Raw genomic sequence first — 25497 nt, 5'->3', positions numbered from 1 at the left:
TATGTCATTCCTTTTCCACCCCTTAGATCAAACGTCCACTTTTTTCTGCTCCTTTTTTTTTGTCAACAGGAAACCCACATCCTGATATACAGTATGTCAGTGTCTTATGACTGTTCTTCACAATTTAACGCATGAACGCATTCGCTGCTTTCATTCTCCTCACATTAAATTAAAAGGCATTCTTCATAAAGTTCCCCATCCCCATCTTTTTTTATGTTAAAAAAATAATTGGCTTTTACTTTTTTTATATGATTCTTAAATAACTTTGGATTGTGTTTTACCATGTGACTGCATTTAACAGATTTTATAGGTTGACAGATCACTCTCACCATATGTTTGGTGCAGTTTAAACAAAAATGGCTGTTGCGCCAATAAACTTCATAAAATCACACCAAATCATCTTTTTTCAATAGTCTAATACTGGGGATAAGAGAAAGTTCAAGCCGTTCGTGGACAACACAATGCTTTCTCCTTAAATTCATGCTAAAATGCAATGTGATTGCATTTTAGCAATTAGTAGATTTCAATAAAATAAGGTACAATAATTTTAATTTTTTTTTTTTTTTTTGCGTTTTAAACAGTTTGCATTTGAGCTAATAAGTTTAAGTGTATTGCGCTGATGTGCATATAGTTTATAAGCCTACTTCGAATTCACAAATTGTGAAAGATGCTATGTATTTCATGTTCTGATTATTCTAATCCTTAAAAATAATTTCGTATGCAGCTGAAATATCGATTCCATTTTATTTTTATTGACGCAAGAAGTTTGTCATAAATGTAAGAAACCGATGATCGTAAAAATTTACAACTTTTTTCAGAAATATTTTATGATTCACTAGCTATATTAGGCAACCTGTTCTTCGCTTACGAAATAAATAGTATTTATTTAATCACGTGAACTAACTTTGATGAAATACTTCTTATAAAACCAGAATATATTTTAAAATTATACTTCAACAATAAATATAAAGCATATTGAAAGTTAACTACAGAAGTAAAATGGCGAAATTTAATCGGAGAAATCAATCCATTTTTTTGAGGCTATGGGCAGTGTTAAATTCTATTTTACGATTCTTCTCAAGAATGCAAAGCAGAAAAAGATGGACAGACGATAAGTGATAATGTATTTAAATATCGCAATTTTCAGAGCGAAATTAAAGTTGGCGAAATAAGTACAGGATTAGGACACCTCTACCGGGGATCTCTGTTCACCCGCCCTCCAATAGAGTGTACCGTGAAGTAATGTTCAGAAAGTTTTTTTCCGGAAATGTAAGATGATTGTTGGTAAACTATACAAGTCATATCTAAAGGTTGTAAGATTTCATCGAAAATAAAAATTACCGAAATCGGAACAATACTTGGGGCTGTGAAAATGATTTATAGGATTTTTTCTTCTAATTATTTAAACATTTAAATCGCTATACCAAGATATAAGAATATCAGATAGTTTTAGGATAATGTATTTTTATAGGGTTATTCAAAATAGAGCAGTAGATCTAAAAAATGATTATTTATAATGAACGGCAATATATATAGATACATAATAGGTAATAGATATAGATACATCAGAAAGTTTTATTCTATGCATTCAACATCAGTTCCCTTTGTTATATGACAAATATCGAACAGGAAGTCCATTTCTTGCCATATTATGTAATGTAACAATTCGAACTAGCAGATTTTGAAGATATAGGTAAATTTAAATGCATCGGTTTTAAGCATAATCCAGTGGTTGAAAAATTTCCAAATTCTTTGATTTTCCTCTTGTGGATTTCTTAGGCTATTTTCGAAAGTTGACATTTCCATCTGATATACGAGGGGTGGCCAATATATATTTTTTAATTTTCCTTTATACTTGCAGAGGGAGTACTATAATCGTCAAAGAATTCGCACTCGAGATTTTGACGAATGTCCACGTTTCTGAACTCCCGAGTCAGAAAAACATATTTTTCACATTATGTTTTTTAGTCTATGAACACGACAACTCAATATAGATGAATTTTGGCAAATGTACTTAGGAACAAATTTGCAAATTTTTATCAAATTATGGACAAAATCCATTCAATGTAAATCTGTATCTGGCTGTTCGAGTAAAAGTGAATATGATTACCACAAAACGCAAAGTACTAGGGTATATAAAACTTGGTAAACATGTATATTATCGAAAATATAGATTCTTTCCAAATTTTCATTGAAATCTCTCTAACGGTTGACCATCTGTCGGTCTGTATCTTCGCATGTATGAAAGAACATTATCTCATATAAGCAATGACTAAATTCAATAGCATTTAGTATGATGTCTTATGACTACAGCAGTGATTTTGTGCCAAATTTTAATGTCAATTGGTTAGCAAAAAAATGACCCAATACATTTTCTCGCGATAAACTCAATAAAAATATTAGATTCACGCCAAAGATCTATATTTCGTAACTACTGTTCACCAATGCCACGCAAGGTATTGCGACCTTGCCAAGATTCCGAATTTTATGCGGAGAAAGTAGGGATATGATCTTTACTGAAGGGTATGAGAGAAAGTTCTGGGAACTACTGCCGCTGATTGGAAATGCAACCTACTACGAATTTCTTGTGTAAAAACTATAAATTCGATGTAATCCAATCATAATTCTGACGAGACATTTTTCTGTTGAAATGACAACGAAATACACTTTGCAATGCAGCAATATATTCAATGTTTGCATATTCCGTACGGACAAGTTCCTGAGGCATTGTTATTTTCTTGTAAGCAAGCATCAGCGCTTCTTTTATTGAGATTACACGAAAGCAAATGATAAAACTTTGAATTTTTTAAAAATTTGGTGATGTATCGTTTGTATCTTTCTTTTGCCGTTTTCCTTACAGATATTTTAAATCTGAACCATCTTTTAAATCACCCTGCACTTTACATTAAAAAGCAAACTTCTGTTTAATCCACGTAACTTCAATTACGTACCGTGCACCTACCGTTGACACATAGAGCCGGGTCTTTGGGATTTGAAGCCGGGCAGGGGGTGCCGTCGATCACTTTCCCGAAGCTGTACATCAGGGACCTGTCTTTGGACCAGCACTGCAGCTCGCAAGGGTTCCTACCTGAAAATAATAGGGGTTGTAAAAAGTCACAACAATTGTTTTCATTGCATCAAAATTTCATAAGTTGTAAATTTTTTTTCACAGAATGTATTGCTCGTTGAAAATTTCAATCAATAATTTTTTTTCAATTAACATAAAAGTGTTTTAGTGTAGACTATGTAATTCTTTTCGATACCGCCCCTCCCCCAAAAAAAACAGTGTAACTAACATAAAAAATACTTGAATATACAATTTTTCATTGTATCATTTAAAAATTCATGCAAAATTTCATGTTTTCACAATGTTCTGAACTTTTTAATCAGGGCACGAATAAATTTCCCTTGAAGGAAAAAATTGTTTTTTCAAACTAAATATCAATTGAATTATTTATTTAAGAAAGAAGTTCTATCTCTGTATCTACTAATAAAACAAAATATGCGTGTGTATCTGCATATATGTGCGTCTTGGAGCTTCACATGTCAGATTGTTTACATAATAGTTATAAAATTGAAAAATGAAATTTGGATATTTTAGATATTGTATGATGCGATATCTGAAAGTTTGGTTTTCCAGTTTGTTTGTTTTTCGCAGTTTTTGTTTTTGTCTTATTTTCTAAAAGATGGCAAGCTTATCTTCTTTTATTTCTTGTATCTTTTTTATTTAAAAGCAGCAAAATTTGTACTCTTTTAAGCTGAGTCACTCGGCTTTTATTGTTTCGTACTCTTCTTTGGAAAATATTACCTTAATAATGCAGGGTTCGACTAGCATCAAAATGCAACTTACTTCTAATGAAAACTTTTTACAGAGTGGAAAATCTACTAACGAACTCATTATTTGAATTGACCAAAGGTAATATGAAGAAATTAACATAACTTTGTACAACCGAGATTAGCATCTAAAATCCTTCCTATAAACCCATTTCTTATACAAGCCTTTATTAAACAACTCTGGTACAGTAAAAATTCAAATATTAAATTCACAAGACAAGGAAATCACATTTTCTGGAAACCGGACTCTGTGTACGCTGATCAAATCTTAAGGTTGGATAAAATCGTGTAAACTCCCCTTTCGACCGGTGTCATTTGGGAAAATGTAATTGACAGATTCTTGGTATTTGATATTCCCCCTCAAACTCCTCTTGAAGAATTGGTTGAGGGACTAACAAGCAATAACCATCTAGAAATTATTGAAAAGAGATTAAGGAATCTCTCCCCCCCACCAGAGAGTGTTTGAATACGACAATATATTTTTTGTATTTAATTGCTTAATTAAAATGTCCCAATTTGTCTAATATAATATTGTATTTGTCTAATATAATGTCTAATATAATATTTAAATATCTATTTGCCATTTACCTAATTATGACTCAGTATCTCTAGGGGTAACAGATTTTAATTCATTCGATTGTAAAGGAGTAGAAAGAATAAAAAGCCTAGCAATTCCATTTTTAAAAAGTCACAGTTTAATATATTTTTTGTCACCGTTTCTAAATGACATTTTTAAAAAATCTATAGTTTCGGCAGCAATTGTTGATTCTGTAAAAGAAAGGTAGTATTGAAATAAAACCGTCGTTTACCATATCGATTTGGTATCCATTCATCGATTCTTTTACCAGCTATTGTTTGACCATTTCGCCGCGAGCACTGGTAGTCCAGGAATTCTTTCTCGGACGGCGAACAAGCCTAGAAACAAAAGCAAAAGAATTTGAAATTTATAAATATGAAATTTCTTATAAAATGTAGTAGAAGTTCTACTCCTCGATTCCCCAACTGCTTCTCCCGCGGGTCGGAAAATAATTAAGTTTTATGTATTCTACGATTTTCAAGTTGTGCAATGAATGCATTTATCATTTACAATTGCAGATTTGAATTATACTGTGCTTTCTATCGGGTATCATATACATAATAATTCACTTCAGTTAAAAAAACAAACAGCGGGAGAGGTCCTCCAAAACCTTTTCTCATACTCTCTAATGACTGGCGGATTGCTTTATATATGCGTACAATAGGTACTTGCTTTATTGCTGGCGTACAATAGGTACAGAAATATTAAATTTTGGCGTGATTTTAGCATTTTTATTAAAACATAGTGTTATTCTTGGCGTATTATTTGGCTATTAATTAATCCCTGGTATGTGCTAATAGTATCCAAAAGTCGAATTTGTGTTTTTGACACGTTTTTCTCAATCGATTGAAGCAAAAATTTCTTGTAGTAAAAAAATCCGATATCAAATTTGATATATTTTAATTATGCGTTTTTGATCTATCGCGTTTATAATTTTCTGAAAATACAGACCGACAGACGGTCAGCTCATCATTGGATTTGTCTCAACATTCGACAGGTGTATACACTACAGATGTTAAATCAGTGTATCAAATTTTTGTCTATCAAACTCTTTTCGTTTCGTAATTATTGCGGTAATTTACATTCAAACAACCGGATAGGCGGCCTTTTTCTGAACAGATTTTACTCAAAATTTGACAGAAATATACAAATGCAGTTTTAAGATCATATACAAAATTTCATCAGTCTAGCTAGCTCGAAGAGTTTTTGAGTTATCTTTGTCACAGACAGACGGACATTTTCCATAAATGTGTTTTTCGAACTCGGGGAGGTTTAACCCATTGAATGTCATCTATCAAGACTTTCTATGTTCGAATCGTTATAGAAGTGGTTTGTTAGGACGACTTTCTACGTTCCGACCGGTTAAAGGGTTAAACCGTGGTTATGTCCAGTTCCAATTTCTTGACGATTACAATACTTTTTCAGCAGAAAGTAAAAAACTGATCTTGTGTGCAGACGTTACATCGAAATAGTGATTTCAACTTGTGGAAATGGTCTTCCCAAAACTTTCTCGCATACTCTCTAATAGATTTGTCATGCCAGAGAAGGCCTGGCATGGCACTGGAATACGATAGTTACGAAATATTGACATTTGGTTTGAATCTAGCATTTTTTCTTAATCTATCGTGTCATCCTTGGCGAGTTATTTGGCGATTGATTCCTGGTATGTGGTAAATAGTATTGTGGTGAAATGGTATGAGCGAGGATAGAACCTGGGACCTTGTGGTTCGCATCCCAGTAACTTGACCACAATATAAAAGCAATTGCTCGGGTAACGTAGCTGTTAACTGGCTTATAAGCTTTCACCACAGTATCCTAAAATAAAATTTGTGCTTTAGACGCGTTTTTCTCAACCGATTGAAACAAAAATTTGACACAAAACTGCCCTCGTAGTCACAAAATCCTCTTCTTATTTTGATATATTTAAATCACTGTACTTTTTTAACTATGGCGTTTATATGTGTCTGAAAGTACAAAGCGATTGACGTTCAAGCGCTTACTGGATTTGGTTCAAAATTTAACAGGCATCCACATTATAGATATTAAATCTATGCATTGAATCTTATCCATCTTGCTCTATTTGCTTTGTAGTTATCGTATCAACTTATATTAAGACAGCCGGACAGACAGACTTTGCTGAAAATTTGATAGAAATTTACAAATTTTGTTTAAAGATCGTATACCAAATTTCATTCTTTTAGTTCAAATCGTTTTAGAATTATCTTTGTCACGAACAGATAGAGTGACAATTTCCAAAAATACGTTTGTCGAGATCTTAAACGTGGATATTCGTCGAAATCTCGAGTTTGAATATTTGACAATTGCAAAACTTTCTCTATGCCACGTATATTCTCTTGGCATTGTGGTGAATAGCTTATAAGCCAGTTAACAGCTACGTTACCCGAGCAATTGCTTTTATATTGTGGTCATGTTACTGGGCTGCGAACCACAAGGTCCCAGGTTCTATCCTCGCTTATCTCAATCCGCTACAACATTCACCGCGTTCGTAGCTCATTGTTCACAGTTTTTCTGCTTTATGTACAGAATAAAACTTTTACTAGGAAGTATACGCGAAAACTTTAGGGGGAGAGGGCACTCATATTGGTTTTTATCAAAATAGAAGTATGCATTTCTGCGATGATCTGATTTAAATTCCCACAAGAAGTTATTGAGTGTATAAATATGACTCTGTCCATTTTTAATAGATGGCGTTAGTAGTACTGTTTGCTTGCAAATTGGGAATATTTTATTTGAAGTTGTCTGACAAAGGCCTTTAAAAATTAGCGTGTGATTTCTGGTTAATATTTAAAATTTTTTTTTTTTAGTGTAGAATACATGTCGGATTTTATGTCAAACAAACATTTCCGGAAGTTTTGCTACATTATTTCATTGCAACTGCAAAAAACTGCAGCAGAAATACACCAGTTGCTGTTAGATATTTATGGTAAACATGCCCCATCGAATACAGTTTGTGAAGTGTGGTTTCTGCTATTTAAAAATTGTGACTTCAATGTACAAAACAAAGAGCATTGTAAGCCATTAAAAAATTCAAGATGCAGATTTGGAAGGATTACTTGATGAAACCATCGATGGTGATGGATACAAGCAACAGTTGATCATTTTAAATGAAGCATTGAAGGAATATGGTAAAAGACATATAAAGGTTGTTTTTTAACAAGAAAATGCTCGCCCACGTGTTTCTAGCAAAATATCAACACAACAATCTATAGAATCATTTATCTGGGATGTGTTGCCCTATCTACTGCATTCACCAGATGTTGCTCCTTCAGACTACTATTTGTCTCTCACCATGTAAAGTGTCTTACTGGGGGGGAGTTCCATTCTTATGCAGATATAAAAAAATAACTTAACTGGATGGCATCTAAACAAGAAGATCTTTTTTTGGTGAATTTGTTTATTATTTGAAAGAAAGACACATACTGAAGTTTTCGAGAAGAAATGTTTTAAATGGGGCGATCGTTAACTGTTACAACAAACAAATGCTTTTTTTTCTAAACAAAAACGACAGAACCAAATTTATACACCCAACAATCTTGTGGAATTTGATTTTAGCGTGTTGCACTGTTTTAATGAATATAATAACCCCATTTGCCAAAGATTTACCGCATTTAATCAAATTTATGTAAGAATCATAGCTCAAATACAATTAGACATGAAAAAAAATTATTATTGTTAAAATATCACTTACATGTCTCGAACATAGCTCGTATTCTACAGTATCTCCTACACACGCATTGTCTGAAGTTCTATATCCAACCATTCTATAATGAGATATTTGTAAGACAATCAATCTTCTTAATACAAAATTAATATAAAAAAATAGAGCAACTGCTATTAGCTAATAAAAAATAATTCGCTTATAAAAAATAATCAGTTTAGACAATATGACTATATTCTTTTCACATGACAGTCTTTTTTGCTGTATTTTGTCCGATTTATTACGTAAGCTGCATGAGTTCTATTGTGGATTGTTTTAATTTCCATCAATAATATTTTGCATTTTCTTTAATTAATTCTTAATAATTTAATTAATAACAAGGTTATTTATAACTGTATTTTTCCGACGGTTAAAGTGAAAATTTATTTAAAAACGAAATTTTGCATAACAAATATTCAGCACTGAATATGTATGCTACACTAAAAATGAAGCAGACATTGGAAATTAATTGCTTTGAAATACAAGAGAAAAGTTAAATTTGACAGAGAAAATTGGCTGAATCTAGGAAAACGAATTAATTATGAAACTTTATGAAGTTAAGTTTTTCCGATTTCTTTCAAAATTGGAAAGTGAAGAAGAACAAGTGTCTCTTGAAGACATATCTAGAGTCCATAAGCTTTCTCATGAAATAAAAAATGGCAACTTCGGGCGTATGCTTGGGGTTAGGTGAGCGATTCATTGGCTTTATTTATTACGAACCGCCTTTGGCGACCAGCCGGTTCGCTGATCTTAATGCTCGTTAAAATTTTAATAATTAAATATTTTATGTAATTCCTACTTTAATAGCTTCTTCATCAAAATATTTTAAAACTTCACATTTTGATAGTCATATAATTCACTCATAATATTATAAAGGCCTTCAGCCATAACGTAAAATGTATCTCTCTCATTTTCTGTTAGCTCCCGTAGAATTTATACTTTAAATTAAAGTGGAAAGAATTAATCTGCAATTGATAAAATAATATTTTTTACTGAAACAAAGCATTTTTTTAATAATATGATTACTGAAAACAGAGTCACTGAGCATTTAAACCTTATGGGCACTAAAGAATATCTTTCTTAATTTATGCAATATCTCAAGAATTTGTCAAATTTTTCTCAGATTCCTCATGAACAGATCGATTCATTAACAATGTTTAATTTTAAATGCATCAAACACTAAGAAAATAAACAGAATCGTTTAAAATAATCGGTCGAAAACGGGTTAAAAAAATCTACTTAAAAAAAGATGTGCTTAAAACTATAAGCGTATACAAAAAATATATAACTAATATAAATACAATTTAATTACAAAAGTATACAACTAACCCAAATATAATTTTAATGAAGTCCGCATCCGTTGAAAATAGTTGTCAACAATCAGAATACAATGTCCATGCGTGAATTTTCAACACCAGTTATGGTAACGCAAATGCACGAATTTTTCTACTCCAGTTGGGGTAACGCTATGCAGATTAGAAATTTTTAATTCCCTTTACTCCGTTTTATTTTATTTCAAAAGTACTTCAGAATGAATTGGAAAGATCGATTGATTAACAATGTTTAATTTTCAATGCATCAAACATTAAGAAAATAAACAGAATCGTTTGAAATAATCGGCCGAAAAATGTTAAGCCTAACCTGATTACTATTGGAAAAAAAAATTGAAGCCTTACTCATTTGGCGGTAGGGAAAATGAAGATTTTTTGGCGGGAAAGTTATTTTTTAATTAATAATTAAAATTCTAATTAAAAATTCAACAAAAAGTGACCCCAGGTGCACATTCCCGACCTTCAAGGTATACATGTACCAAATTTGGTAGCTGTAAGTCAAGCGGTCTGGCCTGTAGAGCGCCAACACACACAGAGATAGAGCTTTTTTATAAGTATACTAGATTTTAAATATATAGATACATATATATATATATATATAAATTTTTATGTTGTCTATTGTTATGAAAGTTTCATTGAACAAATAACCATATCAACAAATAAACAGAAGAAAAATCATATACATCGTAGAGAAGTTGAACCTTCTCATATATTTAGATAACTAACATATTATCAAACGAACGTTTGCCCTTTAATTCTTTGCAGATGACAAATCGTACCTTTTCATAATTTAAGAAGATCAGATTATGCAAGAGATAAATAATTTTTAATTTTAATTACCAATACTCTAAACATACCGTCTGATATATAATATGTAATCTAATATGAAAATTATTTCATTACAAAATACACCCACCTTGCTTTACAAGATCTGTTGCGTTGTCTAACACCTCCTCCGCATGTCCTGCTGCAGACTGACCAAGGGGTCCAATCAGACCACATTCGCGAAATGTACTGACTTCTCAAAGAGTAATTTTCACCAGCGTCTCGTGACCACACCAACATCTAAAAAAATGTAAAAGTTCATGCTAAATAACAAAAGAAAGCCTTTTTTTAGATACAATATTAGATGATGCCCTTCTACTGGCTGCTACATGGTATTGGTTCCATCATACCAATTTTTTGCTAAAAATAAAAGGATTGAAATGAAATTAATAACAATAATTTTGGTGCTAATTATATATTTATCATGCTGCCATCTATGTGTGGGAAAAGTGAATTTTTTGTTTAAAATGTAATATGTTTTTTAAATGTACTACAACAACACGTTAATAATAGATACATTCTGAAAATAATGTTGCCAAAATTATTTGCGTAGTATTTCAACATAAAAGCAGAGTAATGCATTTCATAAAACCGTAACATATTTCACCCTATCTTTTGTTATATAATTTACAGAGAATCCCAAATTTCAGTTAAATTTAGTTCTTTCAGTATTTATATGATTTATATAACTACTGAATTATTTATATTAATTATTTATTCCCGTTGGCATACGGGCTGGGACAACTTTTGTATCTTTTAAAACAGAAGAAACTTTCTCTACAAACGAAATTAATCTGTTGTAGAGAAAGAGAGTCAGAGGTTTTTCTTCGGTATTTGGTAAATGATTGCAGCGCCATTTCAGTTGATTTGATTGTACAGGAACTAAGCAAAAACCGTGAATTTTGGAAACGAAACCGAAACCTATATTAAAGACCTTTGTGTACTGTCTGTTGTTGCTGAAGGCTGTTCTAATTGCCCTGTCGATAGATGTATTCCTTTTTTAATTGAACCGTTTTTTGTGCGATGAATAGATGATTTATTTTGATGAATTAAGACACAAATAGATAATTCCATGGGCATTAGAAAAGATCAATATGACTCCATCTTCTTACTGCTTGAAATACTCTCTCATTTCGTCGTTAAAATTAAATTAGGAAATTATAAAATATTCAGAGTAAACTTACGTATTCATTGAAAAGACCCAAAAAACATAAAAGTGTCCATTGGTAAGTTAAATTTTCGGAGTAACTCATCACCTTTTAGATCTGAAACAGAAAAAAAAAAAGACAAGAATAAATTCAATTGCAAACAAAATGACAGAATTAGAGCAAGCATATTAGATTCAAAGCTTTGCTGGCCAGCCTAGTTATTTTAAGTAAAGCATGTACACAGATGTACATTCATGAGACAAATACACACAACGCACACCTGTACATACACTGAAAAAAAAACATCCCTCCAATTTTGTCTTCCCAGTTTCACATATTTCTTTTATCCTGAGATTCAATTTTTTTTTTTATGCTTCAGTGTAAATATTTTGCGTAAATCATTACTTTCAAAATGATATTATAAGTTAAATAACTTAACAGTGAAAAAACTTTATTTTTAAAACGAAATTAAATGAGCGTCCTTCCTGTAGCAGTTGTAGTATTACAGTATTGGCCCTACCACTTTATAAATCCTCAGATGAACTAATAAAAGGATAGAAAAAAAGATTAACAACAATTACAACTTCAGTGCTTTTACTTTTCCGCACACGTAATAAAGAGACTGTATAGCAATCATAAAAAAATTCGTAATCGAAATTTTGACGAAACTCCCCGTTTAATACTTCCCTGAGTTCGGAAAATACATTTTTGGAAAATGTCCGTCAGTCTGTCTGTCTGTGAAAAAGATAACTCGAAAACATTTTGATCTCGACGGATGGAATTTCTTTTTGTCAAATATCGAGCAAAATTCGTTGCAAAAAGTCCGTCAGTCCGAATATATGTTAAACCTTTCTAGGGCCGTGGGAAGTATGCTTCCCACCAAATTTATCAATCTTTGTATGAAATTGTGTAGGTTGGCATCAGTTCTGACACATTTTTTTAGTAAGTCAGAAACTTAGATGTTTTAGTTCTTCATCTTACACAAAATGATGCGTCTAGATTTGTTACTTAATTATAAATTAAACAACTTAATTAATTAATCAGATTAAATTTATCTAATAAGCTAAATGAATCCATTTTCTTATTCTAATTTCAAGCATAAAAATATTTTAACATAATATGACTAGAAAAAAAATGGCCCTGTAAAGGGTTAACTCAATAACTACGAAGCGAAAAGAGTTAAATAAAATTCGATGCACAGAATTAATATCTACACTCTAGATTCATTTTGAGGCAAATTCAACAAGGGATTGACCGTCTGTCGGTCTGTACTTTTACAAACATGTAAACGCGATCATTCAAAGACGCAATGACTTAAATATATCAAATTTGGTATGCAGTATACAAGTGTATTTTTGTGCCAAATTTTTGTTTCAGTCAGTTGTGAAAAAAGCATCTGAAACACAAATGAGATTTTCGGATACTATTAAACGCATGCCAAGAATGAATCGCCAAACCCCTCGCCAAGGTTCATACGATAAATTTAGTAAAAATGCTAAATTCACGCCAACACTTAATATTTCGTAACCATTGTACGCCAATACCAAGAAAGGCGTTCTCTGGGATAACACCTGTATTAGAGTGTAATTGATAAAGTTTTGGGGAGATGGTTTAGAAAATTATCATTGTACTAAATTTCAGTGAAAAAATCCAATTTTTTAATAGTTTTCAAATTTTATAATTTCGAAATCCCATAAAATCTTAACATTCCAGCATGTATAATCTAGATACAAATTTCTGCGTTTGTGTAGATGTTTCTGTATTCACGTAACATCGGTCTTCAGAATCGAGGTCTAAACAATTCCCTGCATGCAGACAAAGCAATATCATTCATTTTATTTTTATTGTTATTTATCGGAGGTCAGCGGTGCTGTTCGCCCACTATGGCATTCAGGAAGTGCTGACAGGCATAAAACCCGTCGACAACAAACATTTAACAGCAACGACGCGCAATTACAGGGAGGCAACAGGTAGTAATAAAGATCGGCTGCCCACCAAACGATCATCTCAATTAACCCTCAACCTCCTCCCCAGCACGAGTGCCTACACTTCACGAATTGCGGGAATCGAGATAATGAAGCACTATTAGTCTTCTCTCTGGACGGCGATGTTATCGTGGCGAAGTTGAAGTAGCTGATTCACGACGAGAAGTGTGCGGCGATGTTCGAGTGCCGCTGACGTGAAACAGCCGCTTCTCTTTTCTGGCCGGCGTGTTTATGTTGTTTTGTGGGAATGAGATGTCAAAAAAGTGAAACAAAGTTGCGGGATTTTTCTTCTTCTTTTTCTGGTTTTTTTTTTAACTTTCTTTTTTTCAGAAGTCTTATGCTTGATTTTACTTGATGTGAGAAAACAAATCTTTGAAATATGAGGCTGACGAAATTTGAAGTAGCGAAATTAATATCAAGCGATTCTGGGTTTATTGTTATTCCTTTGGTTTCTGTTTTAAATTTTTGTTTAAAGCGTGGGATTTTTGTATTTATATTCGTGCTGTCTATGGTAATATTAATCGGGCAACTGCAACCAAATCAACTCATCACAGAACATGGAATTTTCATGATTTATCTCCACAGGTTCTGTTTCTGTTGTTATGACAATTGTATCTGTGGAGGCATTTTTTTTACTTTGAATCGTACTGCAATAAAATAAACTTGAAATTCATTAAAATTAGAGAAATAATTATGCGGCAAAAATTATAATATGAAACATAATTTTCTGAATTTTGATATGATGTAAAATCATTTTTTATACTAATAGTTTCAGAAGATAAAATGAGATAAAAGGTCAACATTTCAGTAAAATTTTACTTATTCAGAATTCTAATTAAAAATTCAATAAAATCGCTTCTAGGTACACACTCCCATCATCCAGAATAAATATGTGCAATGTTTGGTAGCTCTGATTCAACTGGACTGGCTTGTACATAAATTTGAAACTTCCGTCTGCTAAAAAATGATCACACGTTTCGTGTTAGCAGGAAAGCACTTTTCCTTAATCTTTACATTAAATAAAACTCTAAGCGTCGAATTGTTTCGTCCTATGTCTGACTTTTCTTATTTAACGATATTCATAGGTTGATGCAGACATGTCACATGAAACGATAATGCCTTATTTTATTCAAAGAACAGACTCTCCCTCCCTTTCAAAATCTCCAATGATCCCCAGAGTTCCATTTGTCAACGAATCACTGGAGCGTGTGTTGCCAGCGCAGAAAACGATAATCACAGCATTTAAAGCAACAATGAGGGGACGGAAAAAGAAGTGAAAAGCGTCAAAAATGGACGAAAGAAAAAAAGGAATAAAAAATTTATCTTCTACAGCTGAGCAAATCTGGATGCTACGGCTTTGAAATAACATGGCTTTTGTTCGGTCATGTCAGCTTTATATCGTCTGCCAGGGGTGTCGAGGGAAGTGAGAAGGGGATCGGGCCGAAAAAATAAGCTTCTCTTTTTAAGCTTTCCAGACTTTAAAAAAGTCGGGAAGCCTTAACGATTGGTTCCGTTTTTTCTTTTTCGTTTAATGGTTGATTTTTGGACAAGATGGCGCCCCAACGTCAGACTTTTAACCTTCTTATAATAAAAAGATTGAATTGACAAGATCTCATTTATTGTATTTTTTTCTCTTCAGCAGTGAGAATTTATTTATTATTTGATATTTCTCATTTTTACTTTTTCGTAAATTAAGTATAAAGAAAGTACTGTGATCGCCACAAAATTTGAAGAATCTCCATGTTTTAGATCTCCTTGAATTCAAAAAACACATTTTTGGCAAATGTCTGCCTATTAATCTGTTTTTGACAAATATAATTCAAAACAACTTTGAGCTAAACTGATGAAATTTTGAGATAAGGTTTTTGTAAGTAGTATATAAATGCCTGTTCTGGCACACCTTAAGAGTCATCAATAATTTTAAAATAACCTCAAAATTTAGAGCAAAAATAGTGTAAAAAGGGCATAATTAGCACACCTTAAAATCCATCAATAATTTTAAAATAACCTCAAAATTTAGAGCAAAAATAGTGTAAAAAGGGCATAATTAGCACACCTTAAAATCCATCAATAATTTTAAAATAACCTCAAAATTTAGAGCAAAAATAGTGTAAAAAGGTCATAATTAGCACACCAAATAACATCAATAATTTAAAGTATCAAGTCAAAATTTAGAGCAAAAATAGTGTAAAAAGGTCATAATAAAATAACATCAATAATTTAAAGTATCAAGTCAAAATTTAGAGCAAAAATAGTGCAAAAAGGTCATAATAAAATAACATCAATAATTTAAAATATCAAGCCAAAACTTGGAAAAAGTTAACAAATTAACCGAAAGGCTATCGTCTTAAAATCAATATAAATTCATGCGTTGTTCACATTATTATACACATAAAAAGAAATAAAAATATAAGAATAAAAATATAAGAATAAAAATATAAAAAGAAAAAGGTTTCACTATTCAATTTTCTTGATATAGCAATCATCATATTTACCATCAACCTTACCTCTATAACCAAAAATATATGAGCCTTCATTAATTATATCAATTGCTTCATCAGATATATTAGATTTATGTTTAGGGAGAAAATATTCTTTTTCTTGCCCTTCAACTTGTAATTTTGCAATAACTATATATCCATATTTAGCAGATTGAATTTTTTTCAAAGATAATAGAGTGTATTCACCATTCTTTAAATCTTTTAATCTATATGTTACAAGTGGCTTAAGTCTATTGAAAGCTTCCATTTATTTAGAAAAAAATTTTACAAGTTGAATGACTTCAATTGAGTTGATTAATTGTGTGTTTGAATCGATATTTTCCAATGCATTAGATATTTTATTTGTATATGAATTAATTATTTCTTTGACATATTTCGTTATTAATTCATGCAAGTCAGATCTTAAATATTTTGAATTTAGTTTCATAAGTTCTTGTGTAAGTTGTTCTAGATCCTCCATTTATTTCCTTTAAGAATCTATCGTCTTATAATGACCCAATGCTAAAGTGCGAATTCCATCTTCTAAAATATATCTTTTATCATCTTTTGCTGATAAAGCTATTTTATTTATTTGAATTGAATACAGCTCATGTTTCATACTTCGAATTAAATTCTGTGTTCTATATTGATGAATTTTATCAAATAAACATTTTTTATAATCATCAAATGATATTCTATTTTTAACTACAGATTTTTTAACTCCTTTCGATTTTTTAATTTCACATTTTTCTAGTCTGATTGCATACATTTTACTTCTTAAACCTACAAATTCTTCCATAATAACACCACTATTTTCATCTTTCATTTTACCCAATATTTTTTTATTACATCTCGGCATATTATATAGATTATTTTCTTGATAATCAGAAGTATCAAAATAATCAATCATAGATTTCATATCTTCATAAAAATCATCTGTTTTAATATCATATATGAAACTATCTGTATCCATATATAATAATTTAATATTATTCTTATATCTTGGCTTCATTACATTATAATGGAAATCATACATTAAATATTTAGACAAATCTAATATACTCATTCCAACATAGATTGGTTTATTAAAAAGTATTTTTGTCTTTTTCATATGAACAGCAACCAAATTTTCATCAAAAATAGTTCGACTTTTAAAATGAGGTTTGGCAATTAATTTTTTAACTTGATCATAATTACAACATAGTCTTATATCTATTCGTTTTCTTATGTTTTCCATGGTTTTTCCAAATACTGAGTTATTCATCAATTTATAAAAATCTTTCTCAAAATCATTAGTTGCTCGTTTTCTCATTTCAGTGTTTAAATCTATATATTTTTTCAACCAATTCGATTGTTTGAATTTCAATATTCTATGTACTTTTATAATTTTTAAACCCATTTTCAAATACTGTTTTAAACTTCTATAATGAACTACATATTTCTCTTTATCGTATAAAGTTGTTAATAACTTACCTTGTTTAGAATTTTCAGGAATTCTATTTTCAGGACATAATGGTAAATCTGTATGATAATCATGTAATTCTTTTGGATATTCTAAATCAACTTCCAATATATATCCTTTTTCTGAATCATCAGGACATTTAAGAATATTTTGTATTGCATTTGTATTTATCCATTTAAATCCTCCATAAGGTAAATATTGACTCATTGCCCATCCATATAAGTTATTAGCATCTAAATACATTAAAAAATTGGATTCTTTGCTTTCATCATAATTTTTCATATATTTATTATTTGCTTTCCCATATCTATTACAACATTGCGAAACTCCACCTCTTAATCCTTTTTCTAACATAAGAATCATATCATAATCATCTAATAAATCTAATTTAATTTTTGTCATTTTTAACATTGCATCCCAAGATAAACCAGGAGCAGTAAAATACCAATCTGGATCTAATTTATAAGTTTTTAAACAAACATCTCTAAAATTTTCAAATACATCTGTTAAAATTAATACATCTGTTTTAACATATAAATCTGTATATTCACCCAAATTTTTTATATTAAATGCTTTCCAAACACGTTGAGCATGTTGATATTCTTCATCAGTTATATGACATTCATTCAATTTATTATAAAATTTATCTTTTGGAGGTAATTTTGTTTCTTCATATTTATCTTTAGAATCCATATAATCATACGGATATACACCTTTTCTTGTTATGAGATCTAATTTGTCATCAGGAAAATGTAATGATGTCTCTCTAAATTTCGATTTTAAATAATTAATATATTTCATTTCTCTTATTTTTGACGGATATTTACTCAACTCATTTTCAGGCATCTTTCTCAAGTTTTTTGATAATTGATCTAAACTGGATGACATAAATTTAAATGAATCAATAAATCTCAATTTCATTCCTCCTATTTTTTTGCTGAAAGATATATATTTTTCTTCAGTATTAGGTATAGCATCTATTTTTGATTTATCAAATCCGAGCTCTTTTATAAATAAATGAGAATCATAACCTGTTAAATTATGGATTTTTACTGGAATAAATTTTGGAATTTTATAATTTAAATTACAAATATTATGAGCTGGACCTCTATATTTTCCGGTTAAATGACAGTGATCAATTACTTTTTTTTCCCCATCAACAGGAGAATCCTTTAAGATTTCATTTTCACATATATGACAAATATTAGTTCTTTTGTAATGATTTTTATCGAAATCTATCATTGATTTAAGACTTTCATATTTTTCAGTTTTCTCTTTTATAAAAATTTCAATTTCGAGAGTATCCTCTTTTAACATAGATATAAACTTTTTTATTGCATCAGGTCCTCTATAATGAATAGGAGGTTTAAAATATTCATTTTCATATTTGATATAATAGCAAAAATTATCAGATTCATGTTTCTGATATTTCATAGTATACGATTTAGTTTGATCTGGTTCACTTGTATCCATTTTATGTAAAAGACACTCAAAATCTGCGTATATAGTAAATGGATTTCTCATTTTATGATTATATTTTTTAAATCGAATAACTTTACCTTTTTCTGGCATATTAATTGTGACAGCTTCTTTCTTTTTACAGTATTCTTCATGCATTTTTAATTTTTCCTCAGAATAAAAATGATTTAAACATCTATCACATAAAAATATTCGATGATCAACAGTAATTTGGGATCCGACCAATTTATTTATATCTTTAATCCAACAATAATGATCATTTTGTTCATCCTTCATATAAAACAAGTTTACATGATTTTGTAATTTATTGTTAGTTATTCTAAGTGGATAAATCGAACTGTCATAACTGTAAACATTTACAGATATATTATTTTGTTTTTCAAATTTTTTAATATTATCTAATGAAACAGGGAAATTAATTCCTTTAAAATTCAATTCATCTTTAAACTGTTCATATTTTGACACTCTTTGAGGATTCTTTTTTACAGGATGAATCGCTGATAATATAGACCACATAAAACATTTATTATCTGTATTTTTAACGTTTATTATAGCTTTTTTAGATTTAATTTCATCAGGTAAATCAATATAACTTGATCCACTCAAAGGTTGATATTTATTTATTCTCAATTCCAAAAATCTAATTTCTTCAAGACTCCAACCAGAGCCTTTTGCTATAAATTCATCAGATTCATTAATTAATTTGTCAATAACATTATCATAAAAAGTATGTAAATCATTAGAATTTAATATAATTTGATTCTCAGTTTTGAATGAAAATTCCTGAATTTCATCATCTAACCTATACAAACAAAATAATTTTAAATTCACCTTTATTCCATTAAATTCATTCAAAATTTGTCTTATTTTATCAATTACAATTTTTCTTTTCTCTTGTAAAAACTCTAAGGGGATTATAATATTATTATAATTATTAATTCTATAAGATCTTAATCTAGATTCAAAAGCAGTGTCATATTCTATAATTTCTCCATCTTTTATTTTTGATAATGCTTTTAGATGTTTTCGACTTGATATGTGATTACTTAAATGTGCTATGTTATGATATTCACCACAAATCATACATTTTCTCTTCTTTTTTGATTTTTTATTCATTAAGTCTTTTTTTATATGCTCCTCTATATCTTCGATTTTGTAATATTTGCCACATATATGACATTTTCTATCTTCTTCCACTGTAAATAACTTATCAAGATTAAACTGGCCTTCAATTTCACCTTTATCAAAATCATATAAATTTTTTACGAAAGAATCAAATATTTTTTTAATCTTATCACGCTTTTCTGGTTTTTTGTTAAATATTTTTTTAGCTGAAAAGCTATCTCTTTTACATTTATTCAAATAATCAGTAACATCCAAGTTTAATAAATCTACCAAAACCGGTTTATATTCACCTGTTTCTTTAATGTATTTCCTTAATAATCTAATCAATTCAACTTTCTTACAACCTCTAGGTTGTTTAATTTTTAACTGTTTTACAGCTTTTCTAAGTTCACCGATAGTCTTTGACTTCAAGGCGTGCTCCATTTATTAGGAAAAAAATTTTTAAACACTTTTACTTTGCGTTCGCTTAATATGATAACTTGAACTCTCATGTCTTTTTCTATGTGAATATGTATATTGTTTTCCACATTCACAGGTAATTTTCTTACCTTTCATTAAAGAATCACAACATTTGCAACGACTTTGGAAATAAATTTTTCCTTTTTTATTATAAGTATAAAACTCATTTACTGATTTTGTGTTTAAACATTTTATACACGTTTTAAAATCGAGCTCCATTTATTACATAACAATTTATTAAATGTTTTCCCTGAAATTCATTCCAGATTTTTTCAGCTTTAAAGTGTTTTGAATATTATACAAATCGCAATCAAGAAAATTTAACTAAAAGATGGCGCCACTATGGCATATGAAGGAGCTTCGCTTCGGAGTTAAGTTTAAATATTTAAATAAGCGTTTTACTTCCGGGTATCCATGGCTTAATTGGTTTGCGCGCAGGGACGAAACAAAAGGTCCCGGGTTCGAATATAAGCCTCTTTCGAGTTATGTTATTCGAATAATTCGAATTGATGGCCTATGAACTTTTACCAAGCCTAAAAAAATGACGTCATAACAACGATAAAAATAATCGATCGATCTCAACGATAAAAATAGCATGCTTCAACGATTAAAAAAAAAAAAAAGAAAAGAGGTGGGATAGAACTTGTGGTTCTAAGTCCTAAATGTTATGTTATGTTTGTGATGTTAAAAGAAGGCCCTGTTGGTCAGAATTCGATGTATGGAGCTTCAGTTCCTTGAATTCTTAAACAGCTGTGGGAACTGAAGTTCCATACATCGAATCTGGCGGGCTATTTTGCGATTTTTTCTAATAATTTAAATCTTTTCGGATTATTTCCTTTCTTTTAATTTTATAGTCTTATAGTCATTGTCTTTTTTATTATATTTAACCAATTCAGATTCATAATACGTTCCTTTAATTTCTTCATCATTTAAATCTTTAATTTTATATGTTATTGGGTCAGTTTTTAATATTTTTGAGATTAGAAATATTTCTTCAGTAAATGTAGGATCATAACCTCGTGTAAAAGTTTCTTTATATTTAGATATTCTAACTTTATCACCTACTTGAAATTTCGGTTTTCTAATCACTTTTTGTTGGTATAAATTCTTATAAACTAATGATTCGTTTTCTTCTTTACTTGCTTCTATAGGTGTCATTTTTATAGATCTGTGGTAAGAATTGTTATAATTTTTTAGTAATTTCGGTAATACATTTATATACGTTTTAGTATTGTTAGCTGCTAAATATTTTCTTATTTTAGTATTAATAGTGCGATTAAACCGTTCAACTATAGAGCATTTAATTTCAACATTTTCTGTTGTAAACCAATGAATATTATTATCTTTGAATAACTTTTGAGTATGTTTATTAATAAATTCAGTTCCTTTATCTGTTTGAAGATTTTCAGGAATTCTGCCTTTAAAAACCTTTTTAAATGCTTCAGTAACTTCTTCTCCTGTTTTTCTTTTAATTGGTATAGCCCAAGCATATTTGCTAAAAATATCAATGACAGTTAATAAATAATTAGTTCCATCATTGTATTTACTAAATTTTTTTATGAATAATAAATCTGCTTGCCATTGATCATCAATATGAGAAACATATACTCTTCTTCTTTTAAATTTTCTTATAACAGGTTTATATCTAGTATAAACATCTTGAGAATGTAAAAAATCTGCAATTTCTTTTTGTTTTATCCCTGTTTTTCTTTTTATCTCGTTAATTCCACAATAACCAGTTTCTGGATTATAATATGTTTTTTCAAGGACTTTTAAGGCTTTTAAGGCTTTTTCTCCTTTCCTAGATTGCTCCCTAGACTGAACCCTAGACTGAAGGGCTAGCGCCCTAAAAAACGACACTTTTTAGATCCACATTGTATACAAATTCCTTTTAATATTGGTCTATCATTTTTAGTAACAGTTTCTTTCATATCTTTAGTTTCTGTTTCCTTTTTACATTTTACACAATATATCATGAAAACGCCTCCCATTCCAAACCTTTTTTTAGTTTTAATAATAGGTTTTACAATTGCTCTTTCAATTCTTTCTCTAATAGTTGGCTTTTCAATATCATCCAATTCTTTCAACATATTTGAATCACATACTTCATTTCTTACTTTTGTATCTTTATTTTTTAAATAACAAACATCATGATTATAAGCAGCTTTATCAACTCTATTAATCGGTTTACTCAAATCTTTATATGATAAATCTGGATTTAATCTATGTTTTCCCCATAATAATTGAGTTCCAGGACCAGTAAAATTATGACCTGGTAAATGCAATTCGAATGGTAAATTATTTATAGCTGAATTTATAAATCCTTTTCCATATTTAACTGATTCCGGATTACTTATTAGTTTGAATAAACCTGAACCTAATTGTTCACATTTTTGACAATATCCTTTAAATTTTCCATTTTTTGATATTTTTTCAATAACAAATTTTTTACAGCTGCAAGGTGTCTTTTTCTTATCACAAACCATTTATTAAGGATAAAAAATCATACGTTATTAACATATTTATATCCATTCAATTGAGTCTTTTTTACATATTTTTCGACAGGAAAATAGTTTAAACTATTAATAAAATCTTGTTCTCTTTGATATATTTCTTCTTCAGAAATTGCTTTAGCTTTCCATAAATTTAACAATTGTTTATAAAATCTATAACATTGCTTATATTCTTCTTTTCTTTCTAAAATATTTAACGATTTTTCAATAATTTCAACAATTCCAGCACTTAAACTTAATGCTGCTAAAGGAATAAAAACAAATGCTGATAAGCCTGTTCCACTTAAAATAAACTTACTGACAGATAAAGAAATGCTTATCTTGTGAAAGTAATTATAGCTCTTTCTGTAAATAAAGATCCGTTTTTCTAAATATTCGTCCATTTAATATAGTCAAAATTTTGTCTGTATCTCATTTTTGGATTCACTAAATCTAGCATAAAGAAATCATATGGTTTTTGAATGCACTTATTATATAATTGTTTAAATTCTTCTGTGTTTAATTTACCATCTATTTCTCTAATAATTTGTTTCATTTCTCTTGGTTGAAGATTGAAAAAAATGAAATAATTACAGTTTTTTCTAATATTGATTGGTGTAGAATAATAAGATTGTGATAAATAAATAATTGATGCATTTTTTTTCCTTCCTCTTATGAATAAATCTTCTATACATTTTTGATTTTTTTCTGTAACGCAATCATCAAATATAACCAAGTTTTTAATAGCAGGATCTAAATCATCCACTGTAATAAATTCATTCAAATCAGATGAAAATAAGACTTCTTTCTTTTTGAATTTGTTGTACAATTTTAATAACCTTTCCCTTTTTTTATGATTTTTAATATTGCTAATAATATCTTCTTTTTGAAGATCTTGAAACAATGTATAATTTTCTTGCAATTTAGAATATTTAGGTTCAAATAAATCTTTAGCACATACGTATAAAGCATCAAAATCTAAATAATCATAGATTAAATTCAATAATAAATTCGTTTTTCCTGAACCAGATGCTCCTGTAATTAATAAACGAAATGGATGTTTTGGTATATATGGATTTTGGTTTTCATCTGTAAATTCTTCTTCTTCACTATAATTTTTGATTTTTATCATTTATTATAGGATGAAAAGCGTAAAGGTTTGTAACGAGCAGAGCCATATTTGCAACGAGCAGAGCCATATTTGCAACGAGCAGAGCCATATTTGCAACGAGCAGACCTTTACGCTTTTCATCCTATAATAAATGAATGAAAAAGACTTGAATGAAAAAGACTTGAAAGATTTAAAACGTATCATAAAATTAGAAGAAGAAAAAAGAAGAATAAATGAAGAAGCTTTAAACCGACAGGTTATCACCTTAAAGGTATCTAAACCTTTAAATAGAACGAATAAAAAGATTACCCCTTTAAAGAAAAGTTCAGAAATAAGAGATTTATTACATATAAATAAATTAGATGAAGAAAAAAGAAGAATAAATGAAGAAAAATTAGAAGAAGAAATTGGAATACAAAAATCTTTAAAGAAAAAATATAAGCCTATTTTAGAAGAATTTCAGAAACAAGAAATAAATACGAAAGAGCAAATACGAGCTATACAAAATATTGTAAGTGATTTTTCAATCATTCCACAGCATGAATCATCCAAAATTCCTTTAGAAATTGAGCCTGATTATTCGTCAGATATTACAAATATGTTTGAGAGAGCTGACGATATATTTAAGATGCATTTTAATAAAGATTTAGATACATCTTTTATTAAAAATGAAGGTTTTGAATTACCGTCAGAATTAGTAAATAAAAGTGCAGATGAACTGAATACAATAATAAAAAAAGCAAAAGATAGACGAGATGAATATAAACGAGCAAAAGGAAATGCGTCTAAACATAGGAAAACAGATCAAATACAAGATGCAGATAAAAAGATGAATAATATGAAAAAATACATAAAAGCACTGAGTCTTATAAACTTAGGTAAAGATTATATTGGAGAAGGTTTAGAAGATAAAAAGATGCTTTTAGATAAATTAACAGATAAAATTTGTCAATTTAAAAGTGATATTCCTGCAAAAATATATAATCAAGTTGTTATATTAATAGATAGATTACATAAAGAAGGATTTATGACTAATGATCAAGTAATACGATATTATCATAAATTTCTCTTATAATAAATGAGTTATATTAAAAAGAAAGTCTTTTTAAGTGATGGGCAGAAAGATAAATTAAAATCGGCTTATAGAAAAAATGAGGAAATTACCTTACAAATCGATAAATCTAAATCACCGAATTATGAATTGTATTTAACAAAAACAAATATTAATCGAATTAATGAAGGTAAAAGAATTACAATCAGTAAAGCTCAATTGAATAAAAATGGGGGATTTTTACAATTTCTTATTCCTCTTTTAACTGGTGCAGCAACAGGATTAGGAGCTTGGGGCACTAAAAAAGTATTAGATAAAGTAACAGGCTCTGGTAATCCTAGACTGAAGGTTGGCACCCTAAAAAAAAAAAATCGAAAACCAAAGAATGGAAAGGGAGTATATCTACCAAGGGAATATCCG

At 29.6% G+C, this 25497-nt stretch overlaps 1 protein-coding gene across 3 annotated transcripts in view; it reads right to left on the bottom strand.

Annotated features, from left to right (window-relative positions):
- LOC129969440 (ADAMTS-like protein 5) overlaps positions 1 to 25497 on the bottom strand; it is a 166230-nt gene that overhangs the window by 14376 nt on the left and 126357 nt on the right. For all 3 annotated transcript variants that reach the window (XM_056084010.1, XM_056084011.1, XM_056084012.1), the window contains exons 2-6: positions 11470 to 11550; positions 10377 to 10525; positions 8121 to 8193; positions 4644 to 4749; positions 2952 to 3088 (exon numbers count right to left, since the gene is read on the bottom strand). In XM_056084010.1, coding sequence (XP_055939985.1) covers positions 2952 to 3088; positions 4644 to 4749; positions 8121 to 8193; positions 10377 to 10525; positions 11470 to 11538 — 534 coding nt within the window. In that variant the 5' untranslated portion in view covers positions 11539 to 11550. The remainder of the gene's footprint in view (positions 1 to 2951; positions 3089 to 4643; positions 4750 to 8120; positions 8194 to 10376; positions 10526 to 11469; positions 11551 to 25497) is intronic.

This window comes from Argiope bruennichi, chromosome 5 (assembly GCF_947563725.1).
Source record: "Argiope bruennichi chromosome 5, qqArgBrue1.1, whole genome shotgun sequence".
Taxonomy (NCBI): domain Eukaryota; kingdom Metazoa; phylum Arthropoda; class Arachnida; order Araneae; family Araneidae; genus Argiope; species Argiope bruennichi.
Note: the sequence above shows the minus strand (reverse complement) of the source record. Positions and strands in the feature narration are given on the sequence as shown.